Source organism: Helianthus annuus, chromosome 8 (assembly GCF_002127325.2).
Source record: "Helianthus annuus cultivar XRQ/B chromosome 8, HanXRQr2.0-SUNRISE, whole genome shotgun sequence".
NCBI classification, from domain to species: domain Eukaryota; kingdom Viridiplantae; phylum Streptophyta; class Magnoliopsida; order Asterales; family Asteraceae; genus Helianthus; species Helianthus annuus.
The window spans coordinates 11,814,120-11,830,153 of NC_035440.2; the positions used below are offsets into that span (position 1 = coordinate 11,814,120).

The following is a 16,034-nucleotide window of genomic DNA, read 5'->3' on the forward strand; positions in this document are numbered from 1 at the left end:
GCCTTTTGCGACAGTTACCGACGTTGAAAGGGTTGTTTGTATACCCATTTAATCAGTAGACGATTGCCATTGTTGGTTGTTTGTGAAGTAAATTTGTGGTCGATGACGACATGGTCTCATCGTACGACTTTAAGTGAATGTTATATTGTTAGTTTGTCTACATATGACTCGATAAAGATGGCCTTTTGCTAATCTGAGAGTTGTAAGTGCGATGACGTTGCTTATCATTTGGCATGGCATCATGTAATGCAACCATGTTAAGCTTCTGAGCACCAGCAACCTCATTTTTATTATATTTCCCGACAACGTATACTTACACATTATTGTCATCTTTTGAGTTGTTCACTTGGTTTGTTGGAGTTCATTTGGGCAGGCAACTTTAGTTATGCAAGGTTGTGTTGCTAATTAGTATTACAGTAAAACTTGTATAAATTAATAATGTTGGGATCGAGATATTTTATTAATTTAAGGAGATATTATTATGTCGATAAACTAATAATTTATTAATTTAGCGTTGTTTTAAGTATGACCTATAAATTTCTAAGTCCAATGTAAATTCACAAATTAATTGAATTTTTCAAATTCATTGTTTTTTAATACAAAAAGTTAATTCATGGTACCAAAAAACTAATTACAAAAACAAGTTTCAAAGCACATTTCTTAAGTTCATTGCAAGCGGCAACAACTCTTCACAATTTTTTGTTGTAATACGAGAAAACAATGCCCCAACTCTTATATGTAATGAGAAGATTTAAAGATGAACTCAAGATAGATTTGAAGTTCAACAAAAAAACAAATAGATTCAATTTTTACTAAACAATCTTAGAATTTGGAATCTTTCAGTAATTATTAATTTATAGTTTCGTTGGGACCAATATATACACACTGGGATTTCAAAAAAAATATTATCTTATTATTATATCGATTGGGGTCCAATTTTGTACTGGTCCTAAGTTGGGACTGGACACATTATTAATTTTATCGAGATTATTAATTTATCGTGTATTAATTTATAGAGATTTTAGTATATATTAAATTTAAATTAGCTATGATGTTTGCAATACTGTTTTACAAATCTCTGATGGCTTAATAAAAGAAACCGGCATAAACCGTATACCTGAGCTAAAGAAAATTGATGCAGGAGCATGCATATCTTTTATTTATTTAAAATTCAAATTTCCTATTTTATCTTTTTATTTCCTAGTCTATAAATTAGGGTCTAGAGTTTATTGTTAGTCAGTTTTTGGTTGAATTGAATTTATAATAACTTTGTTCTTGAACCTTTTGGTTCCTTTTTTGAGACGTATGATTATCATTTGTCACTGAGCCATTTGAGTACGCTTCCGATCCGTATCAAAAATCAAACTAACTTTAAAGAATTTTTATATTTGTTATTATGGTTTTTGGTTTACTTTCTTATAGGTTAATTTTGAATATAGCATTATTGGCGATGACGAACGATGAGTTCCATAGGTGTTGTATGTAGGATATGGGGCACAATTATAATAAAAAATTATATAAATAAATATAAAAAATTGTAAAGATACTCTCTTTACATAATTTTCGGGAAATCGTAGTACATGTACCGTGTACAAATCCATACAAAATTAAATATGAAATACAACATATTTAAATAAATCGATTCAAATCGTTGTCTTTGACAAGAGCTTGAGAAGCATCTTCTTGTACAATTTCTGGTACGAGAACTTGAACCGCGTCTCCTTGTGCGATCCTTCTTGGCTGCAAAAATGAACAAACTGATGTTGACGGTTGTGGCTGAGGCACGTGTTCAACACGCTTCCCTTAAAACAGATTCCGTGCCTCTACTAAAGATTACGCGTCTGTTTCCCAGGGTACAACAGCCGAAGCAGTATGTACTGCCGGAAATGGCCACGCGCCCGAGGTTACACCAGATAAAATTATAGTGTTAGAACTTGTGGAAAATAATGATATGAAGGTGATGAAATTGAATAGAGAAAACATATCTCTCTAAGTACCCAACACATGGGTCTTCAAGTCTCCACTTCTCCAAGAATTCTTCATGCATATTTTTTTTCCTTGTAGTTTTCTAATCATACCAATGAGGCACATAGCCTACCATTTTTACAAGAGATGTCGGTAGTGAAGAGTTACACTCTTAATTGGTGATTTATTAGAGACATAAAACTCTAATAAAGTTTCACTTAATTAGTGATTTAATTAGAGACATAAAAACTCTAATAAAAGCTAATCAAGTGACATAAAAACTCTACTCAAGAGTTAGTCACCATGAAGAGTCCATTATTTATCACTAAATTAATTTCCATTCACATTATTATAATTTTCCAACAATCCCCCACATGAATGGAGATTGATCAAAACACACAAAAATCCGAATGCAACATCGACAGTTGAGTATTGCAGGATAGGTAGGTATTAACTTTGAACCTTCCTTTGTGAAGCATACTTAGTCTCCTAGCGGTGTGTAGACGCGATGTCCTTGAACAAACCCCCATTTGTGTAGACGACAATACACTTCACACAATACTCTCCTTAGCCGGGTCATCCCCTCATAGTCGTGTCCAATTATGGTCGTGGAACACTTTCCTGGTTCTGCGAGAGCTCTAAGAATTGTGCCCCCAATTCCATTCGAAGCGACCCCACTTCTCTCTAACATAGGTGATTCTATTAAATCATTAAAAGCAACGTGGTTACTATGATTACGCAAAATCATTTACCACATAATATGCTTAGCCTCACAGTTTGTCACTGAATTTCATAGGAATGAACTAGGACGTATTTAAACACCCTTTTATTGTTTAGGAGTATATATAACCATATATACTAGCTTATGCCCATCAGCTATGCCCCCATAGTGACCACCCTTAGGCATATGAATTCGTTGTCCTATTGAACTTAGATCTTGGGATCTCCAGTCAACTAAGGTAGGTTTCCTTCACACACCATTTTTCCATGGGCTTTAGTCTCATTCCACAACTTGATCTCTAATAAACCCTTAGGTTGTTGGATCCATAACATTATCTTTGTCTTTGACAAGTCACTAAAGATAACTTTGCAGTTGAGATCAATTGTCATGACGTGTTCGTAACTCGAAAGTTAACATTGCCTATTGTCAACTTCTAAGACTATAACCTCAGTGGCCACCTGAATCTAGTTATAATATTTGTCTTAGAATGATACATTTATCATTTAAGGCAAACACATCTCCATTATGCACTACGACATTCGTGTCCTCCAATTAGTCGTCTATTTGCAATGTTAGATTGGATTACAAATCCTTATTGCCAAAAACAAATGCAAGACACCCACACATTGAAGTGTTATTGGATAACATCTAGATGGGTTAATGAGAACCATTTCTACATACCCTTATAGGGTTGTTTCTTAAATGGATCCTCCCCCACATTTCTTGCCATTTGATCAACATTTCCGTAACACCACTTATGGTGACATTTATACACATATGATTGAACAAGATCAACCTCATTGTATCAGTAAATTCAACTCATATTGCATTAGCTTACATAAGCTTCCGAGCTGACCAAAGCAACACATGCTATTGTCATATGTTTGTCACCAACTTAGAATAATTCTAATTTAACATCTCGAATAAGCTTAGACAATGAGTTCTCCTCATTAGCTTTTCAAACAAACTATTAAAAAGTTACATGTCTTTTCCTTATAATAAATGAAAATTCTCCCTCAACTTTGTCTATACACAAATACTTTTTGTGTTCATACACATTTGAATGTTTAGAGTTAATTAGTCTTAGTCAAGACCCATAATTAACCAAGTACTAGTCTAGCATGCTTTAGACTACAATACTTTAGCATGTGAACAGAAGATGCATCATTCTGATTCTTCACAGCCCTAAGGATATCATAATATCACTTTGCAACATTCATCCCCTTTTAAGACAAAATAATAAGACTTATTCATAATCCTAAAATACCAATATTTAGGAATGTCTCACAAATTATTGATTATAGCACATAGCTAAATTTTATCATTCATTTAAGGAACATAACTTGTTTACCTTTGATCTCCAACACTTTACCATTGACTTATAAGGACTTAAACATAAGTCTTAATCCAAGTCACTTGGTGAACACATTCATCACCAACAAGATGAATGTTCCTCGTCTATAATCACTATTATGTGTGACATAGAGTCAACTAGATTGACACTCAACAACATGGCATTCATAATTTTGCCAAAAGTGATTTGCACACAATTATTGTTATTCATTAGGAGATATGTATATTTAGGATGCTCTCCCAAACGAAGGTAAAATCTCCATATAGTTCTAACAATAATCAAGTGGTAGACACATCTACGTGTAGATCACTTGGAACAAATCTCGCAAGATTTATTATTCACACTTGTGAATTTTCCAATGACTTCTAACGAAGTATGTCAACATGAATCTCGTTTGTCTATTTCATCTCAATACACTCAGTACGTTCTTTCATTATTCTCTCATGATGTGGTTACACATTTGATGTCTCGTCTTTGACATTTAGTCAATGCAACAACTCTTAAGTTGTTTATGTCCAACAATTTTCATGTACTATCCGTTTAAAACCATATTCTATTAAACAAGGTATAGTTGACGTTATTAGGGGTGTTCAAAACCGGATATCCGAAGTTTCGGATATCCGAAATTCGGATATCCGAAAATTTCAGATAGTTAATTTCAGTATCCGAATCCGTATACGAAATTTCGGATATCCGATCTTCGGGTATCTGAAATTTCGGATACGGATTCGGATAGTAAAACGGATATCCGAAATTCTTTTAAAACAATTGTTCCAACAAATCCCAATAAAAAATTGTCCCTAAAAATCGTGATAATCACTTTCAGTGAACAAAAAATCTCAAATCTTATAGTATATTAATTGCGATAAACACTTTCAGTAAACAAAAAAATCTCAAATCGGATGAGATTCAATATTTTAATTGTGATAAACACTTTCCACTTCACTACTAGTGTTTACTCCTTCCCCTAAACATTTATATAATCACAGTTCATGATGTTCTTATTGCAAATGGAAAGAAGCAAACAGAGATGGAGCAAAGATAAAAAAGACAACATCAACATCATGGTAAAAATGCCAAATGATGAAGAAATTATAAATAAAGAGCGTATTCATGGCCGTCAATGACAACACCAACATCATCCCAAGTCTTTAAAGGTTTGATGACATCATCATCTGGGCTTCTAGATCTACCAGCACCACCACCGATCACCGGTAATGGATTCGTTACATGTTACTATCACCCTCACCATCTCGTTTTCTTTGCGACGACTAGGCTTTCAGTGGCAAGAAGATTCTGAAATCGAAATTTCTTTTGAAGAGTTGATCGATGTCGATAATCTGTTTCAATGTCAAGAAGATTATGAGATTTGGAGAAAAGAAGAATGGGGGCGGAAGTATTGGATAAGGAAAGTAGGGTTTTTTTTAGGAGAATGTTATGTATATATATTTAATAATTAAAAAAAACATTATTTAATATTTCGGATTCGGATATCCGAAATATCCGAAAATTTCCAATATTACTCTCTGAATCCGAATCCGAATTTTCGGATATCCGATATTCGGATATCCGAAATTTCGTATATCCGAATTTTCGGATAATTCGGATTCGGAATTTCGGATAATTCGGATTCGGTTTCGGATGCGGATATTTTTGCACACCCCTAGACGTTATAATTATTTTCCACAAAAATAATTTATACGTCACAACAATTAGTGATTTATTTCTTTGTAAAAAATTGCATGTGTTATCCGAAGATATTGAACACAAAACAATAAAATACCTTGGAAACTAAATCATAAGTGCCAATCACTTTTGAAATTTAAACGGAAGCATAGACAATATGTAGACATCAAATAGCAAAGTGTTTTTATCTTCAACACTTTATAATCTGACCGAAATCTTCTCAACAATATCGTCCCATGGCATGTCTTGAGGTACTCCCTCAATAAAACTCCATACACTTGTAAGTACAAGTTCCCCATTTCATCTTGAAACTTTAAACTTGGACAATTATGCTCAAAACAACACCAAGTTGTTACAAATACTACATTTAAGTAGTAAACTTAAACAATTAAATTTGTTCACAACAACACCAAGTTGTTTTTCACCAAATAACATTTTCTAACACGCATGTTAGGAAAAAAATGTTATAACATGCACATTATAGAATCGAACGTTTACATAAAACGTTTTCCAAAGATATAGTTTATAAAATAAACCATTTCTCATCATTTTTAATGCACACATAGGCAATTAAATGTTTACATAAAACATTTCTGTTCATTATGAACAATCTCTAACCTCGTATTCGTGATACGCATTTTCTAATACACATGTTAGAAAATTTAAGTCATTTTATATATACAAAACATGACCAAATTAAAGGATTAAATGTCATAATTAAAACTCATCAAATGTCATCAATAAAACTCTACTCAAGAGTTTCACCATATGAAGAGTTAGGAGTCTCAATAATTATAGACTTAAACTCTAATAAAACTCATCAAATGTCATCATTAAAACTCTACTCAAGAGTTTCACAATATGAAGAGTTAAGAGTCTCAATAATTATATACTTAAACTCTAATAAAACTTATCAAATGTCATCATTAAAAATCTACTCAAGAGTTTCACCATATGAAGAGTTAAGAGTCTCAATAATTATAGACTTAAACTCTAATAAAACTCATCAAATGCCATCATTAAAACTCTACTCAAGAGTTTCACCATATGAAGAGTTTAATTGGTAATTAAAATTTCACTCAAATGGATTTAGAAATCACAAATTAAGGTTGGTGATAAATCCCACACAACTACACCATCACTTTATGGTGATTTGAATCTTAAAGCCAATCAAACATCAACTTCAATGTATGAACTTTTGTTTCTAAACCATACAAAGAATAATATAAGTGTTTATATTCATTAAAATCAATGCTACAACAAATTACTTATATAAAATGATTACATAAAACATTTCAAAGCATTTGTATTTAACCCTTTTTAACAATCATGTTAAAATGAAAGAAATTCTAACGCGCACGTTAGAAATATTAACATTTCCACAAAATGTTAATTCAACTTGCTATAAACACATATATGGTTCAAATAAATAAGTCATTTCCAATACACACGTTAGAAAATAAACAATTAAAAAATTGCTTCCAAACTAACACTTTCCATGAATGTTTCTAACACACATGTTAGAATACAAATGATTACAAAAATCATTTTCAAAATTAACAATTTTATAAACCGTTTCTAACACTTTTGTTAGAAGTAAACAATTACAAAAATTGTTATAAAGCTTATCAATAAATAAGTTATAACATGCTCGTTAGAAATAAACGATTACAAAAACCGTCATAAATAAAACGATTACAAAAACCGTCAAAAAACTTATTAGTTTGTATAAATAACCCAATTCTAACACGCTCGTGTAGAAATAAATGATTACAAAAAATCATTATAAGGCTTATTAGTTTATATAAAATAAGCTTATTTTTAACACTCATTTTTTATACCATATTATACAAATAATATGATCATTTCTAACAAGCATGTTAGAACATGAAACGTTTACAAAAAAACGTATTGCTTATAAAAATAAAGCCGGTCTAACGCACACGTTAGAGAAATTAACGTTTACAAAAAACGTATGGTTTACACTATTCAACCCCATCTAACACAAAGTTAGAAAAATTAACGATTTTCAAAATCGTTTCAAAATCAAATGTTTGAAGCAAAACTATTCGTTTGTACCACCGTATAGGATTTAAGATTGTATCTCAATCTCAATAAATCCAAACACAACAAGTTGTACTACTAACATATTTCCCAAAAAAAAATTATTTATAAGATCATAATCTCTAAAAAATATTTTTTTTATTATAAATCTTTTCGTGAACCCAAAATCCTTATAAATAAGGTTTTAAGATTGTAGCAACAATCTCACGAAATCTGTTTTAAGTGTGTAGGATATGGGTCACAATTATAATAAAAAATTATATAAATAAATATAAAAAATTGTAAAGATACTCTCTTTACATAATTTTTGGGAAATTGTAGTACCCGTACCGTGTACAAATCCATACAAAATTAAATATGTTATACAACATATTTAAATAAATCGATTCAAATCGTTGTCTTTGACAAGAGCTTGAGAAGCATCTTCTTGTACAATTTCTGGTACGAGAACTTGAACCGCGTCTCCTTGTGCGATCCTTCTTGGCTGCAAAAATGAACAAACTGATGTTGACGGTTGTGGCTGAGGCACGTGTTCAACACGCTTCCCTTAAAACAGATTCCGTGCCTCTACTAAAGATGACGCGTCTGTTTCACAGGGTACAACAGCCGAAGCAGTATGTACTGCCGGAAATGGCCACGCGCCCGAGGTTACACCAGATAAAATTATAGTGTTAGAACTTGTGGAAAATAATGATATGAAGGTGGTGAAATTGAATAGAGAAAACATATCTCTCTAAGTACCCAACACATGGGTCTTCAAGTCTTCACCACTTCTCCAAGAATTCTTCATGCAAATTTTTTTTTCCTTGTAGTTTTCTCATCATACCAATAAGGCATATAGCCTACCATTTTTACAAGAGATGTGGGTAGTGAAGAGTTACACTCTTAATTGGTGATTTATTAGAGACATAAAACTCTAATAAAGTTTCACTTAATTAGTGATTTAATTAGAGACATAAAAACTCTAATAAAAGCTAATCAAGTGACATAAAAACTCTACTCAAGAGTTAGTCACCATGAAGAGTCCATTATTTATCACTAAATTAATTTCCATTCACATTATTATAATTTTCCAACATTGTATGCACCAAAGGGTTGTTTTAGTTTGTTCTAGCCAAGTTGTTTTTACTTACCATTGTTCGCATAATGTTTATTTTTACTTGTAATGTAATAATTGATTTTTTACCTTCTTCGTTAGCATGTCAACCTCAAACCATTATGTGGATGTGTTCAAAAGAGTTGCTAGCCTGCGTGAGGAGTTTGTCGAGTCGGTTCAGATGATTAATGAGAAACTAAACCGCTGAAAGAAACACTGACATATGACAAAAACAGGTTGCACTCCAGGTTGAATTAGACGCGTTTGTCGCGCATTTCGCACGGCCTACCAATGTTAACGAAAAAATAAAGTTATATGTGTACATAGTTAGGATAGTTGATTGTAAGTTTTGTTTAACATTGTAAACAATCAGCATTATTAAATATATTATGTTATATATCCGAATATAATTAGGTTGCGTTAACCCATATATTGATGTAATCTAATCCTCTACCGCTTCGCGGCAGGTCTCCACCACTAGTTTTTACTAAAATCACTACTAGAAAAAACATTTTTCTTGACATGCATTGCGTGTCATAAAAGGGTCTTTATGACACGCAAATGCGAGTCATTGATTGAGGAGTCATAAAATTAACATGACATGCATTTGTGTGTCATGTTTTCATGACACACATTTAATGACACGCATTCATGACACACATTCATGACACTCATTTTATGACACACATTCATGACACTCATTTTATGACACACATTCATGACACTCATTTTATGACACTTTTTAATGACACACGTTCATGACAAGCATTTATGACACATACGTATGATATTCATTTACGCGTGTCATGCTTTTAATTATATAATTTTTTTTATAAAATTACTAATTTGCCCTGTAATAACAAAAACAATAAATCTTTTTCATAAAACAAATACACACATATATATATATATACCAAAACAATCCATTACATAATCATTTGTCAAGTATACTACAAATATTTTAAAGTTAACAAAAAGAGAATTGTTTGTCAATACATTATCAACACCTAAAATACGGTTTATAACTTAAAAATAGAGTTAACCGCATAAGTCGACCAATCTTCACGAATGCCATCCATATCCGCAGCCGAGTATTCTTCTACTCCTTTCCCAACCTGAGACACCAATTAAATAAAATAAATCTTAAAAATCAGAATTTAATCCTAATATATGAATTTAAGCATTTGTTTGGATATATAAGTACATATGTCTCTAATATACAGACTAAAATATGCCTAAACTTACATTATCATTGTCAAGTATTTCAACTCCTTCGTAAGCTATCTCCTTCATGAACTTCATCACATAGTAGCCGCATTCAGTGCCTCCTGGCTGACGTGGACGCCACCACAATTAAATATATCAAGAAATGTGAAACCATTGCGATTTAAGTTTAAACTAAAGGGTGTCAATATTTACAATATCATTATAACCACAGTTTACATAAGGGATTAAGTGCTTACCCTAGCGTTAATCCATACAAGTTTAACCCTTATGTTGGCACCACTTTCTGAAGCATACACGGCCATTGCCCTGTAAAAAATCAAAATTATATCAAAGTATATTCCAACTCTTTTATCATCCATTATGATAATTGTATTACTTACGTATCAATAATTTGCCTCAACAGCTCATCGACACTTCTAGGCCGTAAGGAATCAAGATAATAGCAAGTAGTTGTTTTCAGGTTTAGTACTGCCAACACCCAATGGTTTCTTCAAAATCAAAATCCAAAATTCAATCAAAATAAATTAAGATAATAGGCCTTTACGGATACTTATTTAAAAGGAAAATCAAACCCGGGGTTGTAGGGCAATACAATGATGCCATTGCCCTTTCTTTTATACAATCGATCTGCAACCGCTCTACTTGGATCCTCGATGTGTTTGGATTTGCGTTGATCAGCCCGCGAAATTGCAGACGGGTTCATAAAACATATTCCACAATCATGTATTTGCTCTTTTTTGCTTATACAGGAACCTGCAGTTAACATATATAAACCGAATCAATAAATAATTTTGTTTTACGAACGGTAATTTATACTAGATATAGGTACTTGCATTATATAAGAAGTGATGACAACATCGGTCAGCTCGGTGAATGTAAAAATCGCTTCAAAATCATCACAATTTAAGTATATGTAACTATCATGCCCAAATAGATCATACTCACACTTTAGTATGAGCAAATTAAGAAAGAGCAAAAAGATCGTTAAGCAACTGCATAAGAGAATTAGCTGTTAAAAGGTAAAAACTAACTAATCAGGTAAAGGCACTTGCTATGTAAAAAAAAGCATTTCAAAAGGTTTATTTAAGGGAAGTAAAAGCGGATTTAATTATTACATAATAAAGTATTCAAGCAATTCATCAGATTATTACATAATAACTAGCCCCAAATGCAGAATGGACAATGCTTTAAACTTCTTTCATATATGTAAGGTTTCTAATATTTAAGTTTTTCGATTTCAAATCAGTAATCTTTGCTATCTTTAAATTCATTATGGTTTTGTAAGACAATCTTGCTGCAACTCATATCCATTTTTGTCAAACATGTTCTCATCTGAACCAATAATTAGTTTTTAAAAAATACCTCGTTCCTACCCAAGCCCATCATGACCCGAACCCATTCGGCCCACCCACTTTGCCACGTATAATTTAGACTCAAACCTTCATGATTTCTATACATTAAACAACTAGCTTTTTACCATATAGGTGATGGGATAGCAATCTTTTCTTTTCTATATAAGTTACTGCTATGTAGTGCTATGAAAAATACAAAGCTAGTTGAAATCATAGTTATCAAAAGCGGTCGACTTTGGCGCCTAGGCGATTTTTCTGGGCGAAGCGCATTGAATGCGCTTCTACTTCCTAAGTATTTAGAGCGCTGATAATTGCTAATTAGTCCCTATTTTTTTTTTTTTAATTCGTGAATCCCTATTTTTCTGAGCAACCGATTATATCACTAAATTATTAGCCTTTCCAAAAGAATATCACTAAAATATCAAGATCTAAGTTAGACCATGTGTAGTGGAAAACCCAAATAATGCCCCCACCCTTGGGCGTTTTGCGCCATGTGACAGCCCACTCAGCCATGGGGATTATGGGGCGTTTTTCATAAACGGGTGTAGTGGGATAATGCCCAATAATGCCCCATTAATGATTACCCAATTATTAATTTTTTAAAATTAAAACTAATAAAATTTTATTAGATAAAAAAATTATATTGCTAAAAAAATAAAAAAACGAAAAAAAAACAAATACAGAAATTATTGCTAAATAAAAAAATAATAATCTAAAGTCCGTATTTTTCACGGATTTGTTGTCGACGCTTTTTTTGCGCCTTTCGCCTAGGCCCTAGGCCGAGCCTTAGCGCCTTGAGTGCATGTCGCGCCTTTGATAACTATGGTTGAAATGCCTATTAAAATTAGTAGTAACATTGTCTAAGGGTATACGGGGTCGATGCGGCAAAGCATGCGGGGGGGGGGGGGGGGGGGGGGGGGGGGGGGAATTGCCACGAGTGGAGGGTGCCGCCATCACTATCTTTGCCGCACGGGGAGGTCTTAAGCGGGGACTACTTGCTAATTGCGGGGAACAAGAGGTAGAGGATGTAATGGTGGGGCCCACTATCTTTTAACCAATCATGCCTTTTTCTTTTCTTTTCCTTTTTTTTAAAAAAAAAATAGTTTGGGTGAAACCACTCCTAATGTTTTTGGGCAAGAGTGGTGTATTAAGAGGAGAATTGACATGGCACATCATAATTGGGTGGGTGAAAATTTCCCCCATCTCATGAGGGGTGCACCCCTTTCGCCCTAATGATAATTAAAAAAGCACTAGAGACACATGTGAACTTTGGATATCTTAACTATTTTCCAAACACAAAACAACAATAAACATCTTCTTAGTTATATCAGCAAGTAAACAGTGGCCAAAACTTTATACTCAAGTGCAAAGCATACATTTTAAGAACACAACTAAACTAAAATTGTGACACCAAATACATCCTCTAGCACGATGTTATGAGTGTATATCAGTGTCCATTACCTAAGTGTGCATTTAAAAAAAACATAATTGACTTTATCCATGAATTTAATGCAAAGAGTGTAAATCAAGGTTGATTCGCTAACAGAGCATTTCAAAAAATCATTTAACACAATCTTTATAAAAAAAAAAGCATCGGATTCATTTACCTCTATGTTAAATAGAAGTCAGTTTGGTTGAAGCGTTTCATCGAGCAGTTGGTGTGCATCTTCAAACCTAATATATATACATAAAGAGATGGCCATTGTGTATATATGCATATTACAAAAGCTATTACATATAAACGCCAGTATATACATATAAATATATAATCAATACTAATACATATACATACAAACATATACATTAAGTCATTAACACTAATACAAACCATAATGATAAACCAAGATTCTAGAATCATAACCAAAAATATAAGGGAAAGATGGTTTGATTATACCTGATTCGCAATCGCAATAGCACCATACCAGTGGCTAAAGCAATGTTAGACGATTCAAGCGATGACGTTGGGTCGCCTGTTGATGGTCGTTCGCGGCGGTAGCGGTTTCAATCAAATAGATGGTCAAGATGTGCGCATCGTGGGGAAAATCAGAATGGAAGAGTAAAACTAGGGGTAGGGGAATTAGGAAGCGGGAAACATCGGAGGGAGTTTCTATTTTCCATTTAAATGAATTCTTTAAAATAAGTTTTGATAATGAGCTGTATACATTGTTTTTTAATTCTTTCATTCATACAAATAATAGATACTTAATTATTGATATAGGTAACCTTTTACGTACAGTAAAGTATATATTGTATTTATTTTTTTTTATATCTGATTAGCCAATAATGAGTTAGTTTGGTCTAAAAGGCCATACATGTATAAATAAAATATGTATTATTTTAATATTATAAATGTAATTTATTATTTATATACCATTAACTAGGTTATAACCCGGGAATACTCCCGGGTTGTTAATCTATGTTTCTAAAAAAATAAATATATACATATATATGAATAAATGAAAATTTCATGATGAATATGGTAGATTAATCAATGATACGAACGTCTGTAGAAGTAAACATTTATAAAATGTAATACTGAGAAAAACATTTATAAACCCTAATACTAAACACTTTAAGCAGCAACTTCTTCATTAACTTCTTCTTTAAATTCTACTTTAACACGTGCAAGACGTCATTCAGGAATACGGACCAAATCTTCTGTGCCTCTAAAAACCATTATATCAAATTTTGACTCCGAAATCATGTCGAAGATAATAAAATGTTCATCTTCAATTTTCATGTCTTCTTTAATTTGATTCCATCCAGTAGTCATATAAATATTTTGACCATGTTTTTCCATAACAACCAACCATGTACGGTTAGGAAAACGGTTATAGCACATTTGTAAGTTCAGGAAATCTCCTGATCTAATCACACATGGATGCAATTAATGTAGGTTAACATGTAATCTTATAAGATAATGTTGAAGGTGTTTGTGAAGAAGAAATCATGACTCTTTTGTGCTACTGCTTTTATGTATCTTTTTTTTGGACATGCAAGTTCTCTTCTTATCATGTTTTATTTTGGTTGTTGGTAGTTTAAGCTTAAAGACAATTAGTGGTATATCATCATGACAAATACCATATTTTTGAATATATCTAATAGTGGTATCGAATCTAAATGCTTGTTGATTATCGATGTTCAAATATATATATTTATAAATTAAAATGTGGTTGTTTATATGTTTTTTGCATTATTATATAAGTTCTAACTCAATTCCAAAAAAATTAAAGAGGTAAAGTAAGGAGTAACAAAAAATTAAAAATCAATATGGATTAAGTTTTAAAACGTAAGAATACATGTAAAATTGAGAACAATATTGAATTACCTTTCATAACGTAAGAGAATCAACATCTGAAATCTGAAAGATTTTGGGAAAAAAGAATTTCATTAGTCTCTTCAATGTTTTAAACAATAATATATGATAAAACAAAATAAGAAGCAAAGGAACAATCATTAGCGACGACATTCATTGAAAGTTCAGAAGAAGATGAATATAGTTGTTTGAACGCATTATACATTTTCTAAACACCAGCAGAAAGCTAAAATAAAACATCATAACACACGGTTATAATTATAGAATCAAAACTTTTATCTTCTAAAAAAATAATTAAAACTAACATAGATTTATCATCAATGGAAAACATGAAAATACGTAGAAATGATAGTACAATACATGAAAACTTACTGGAAATTTAAAGAGTGATAGAAAAAATATGACAACGTAGAAAAAGTCAGAATCAAGATTCAAAGAAACTTGAAGATAAAATGAAGAAGTATGTAATTTTTTTCTATTTATAGACATAACCTATTTAAGGAATAAATAATGACATCATTACAAATCAATTACAATCAAATTAATGAGCTTAATTATAGAAAGGATGTTAAATTTAGAAAGATTAAGATTTTTTTAAATTAGTCAATACTACAATCTAATTTCTATAATCAGGATATTTTATAAACTAAATATAAAATTGTAACTTATTTGTACAAAATATTTAAAATAAATAATTAGTGTTACTTTCATGAAAATTAACTAAGGATAAGAGTAATATAAAATTTGTAATTTTCGTTTTCTTATTGTATGATTAGATTAGTAAATAAAAAATGTAATCTCATAAAATAAGAAACATAAGTAAACATCATATGTTTCTTATTTTATGATCTCTAGATCAAGTGGTGGAGGGCTTGCATTTCTCTTGAGAGATGCAAGTTCGACTCCCACTTGGTGCAGAGTGAGGCATTGGTGGGCAATGATAGGAGACCCAGGGAAACCTGGGTTGGATCCTTGAGCCAAACGGGTTTTACCGGTAATTTCACCGCCGTGCCTACGGGCGGGTAGGTTACCGGGTTTTCCCCGGAATTGGTGGTGGACTCGGGTTACTCTCGGAGTACTCCGTTTGTCCAGTGGGTGCCCCGAGAGTGCTCGGGATTGAGTTTGTTGGCCGTTCAAAAAAAAAACATCATTTCGAACCAAACGCCAAAATCATTTTGCATTAATCACCTGTGACTTCAATTTCCAATCGATTAAGCTCGAGTTTCAACGAATTCAAAACCGTGAAACAACTT

At 32.2% G+C, this 16,034-nt stretch overlaps 1 protein-coding gene across 4 annotated transcripts; it reads right to left on the reverse strand.

Annotated features, from left to right (window-relative positions):
* Nucleotides 1-9,761: 9,761 nt before the first annotated feature.
* On the reverse strand, nucleotides 9,762-13,567 carry LOC110870827. Of its 4 annotated transcripts, none has more exons than XM_022119944.2 (7): nucleotides 13,360-13,567; nucleotides 13,073-13,139; nucleotides 10,686-10,866; nucleotides 10,494-10,601; nucleotides 10,350-10,419; nucleotides 10,132-10,218; nucleotides 9,762-10,001 (listed from the first exon to the last, which is right to left on the reverse strand). In XM_022119944.2, exons 3-7 carry the CDS (start codon nucleotides 10,814-10,816, stop codon nucleotides 9,906-9,908), a joined length of 492 nt encoding a protein of 163 aa, XP_021975636.1. In that variant the 5' UTR covers nucleotides 10,817-10,866; nucleotides 13,073-13,139; nucleotides 13,360-13,567; the 3' UTR covers nucleotides 9,762-9,905. The 4 variants fall into 4 exon arrangements, 3 of the variants coding, with proteins under 3 accessions (XP_021975636.1, XP_021975637.1, XP_035832329.1); XM_022119945.2 differs by having other exon boundaries at nucleotides 10,706-10,866; nucleotides 13,360-13,565; XR_004864679.1 differs by having other exon boundaries at nucleotides 10,132-10,214; nucleotides 10,494-10,866.
* Between the last annotated feature and the right edge of the window lie 2,467 nt (nucleotides 13,568-16,034).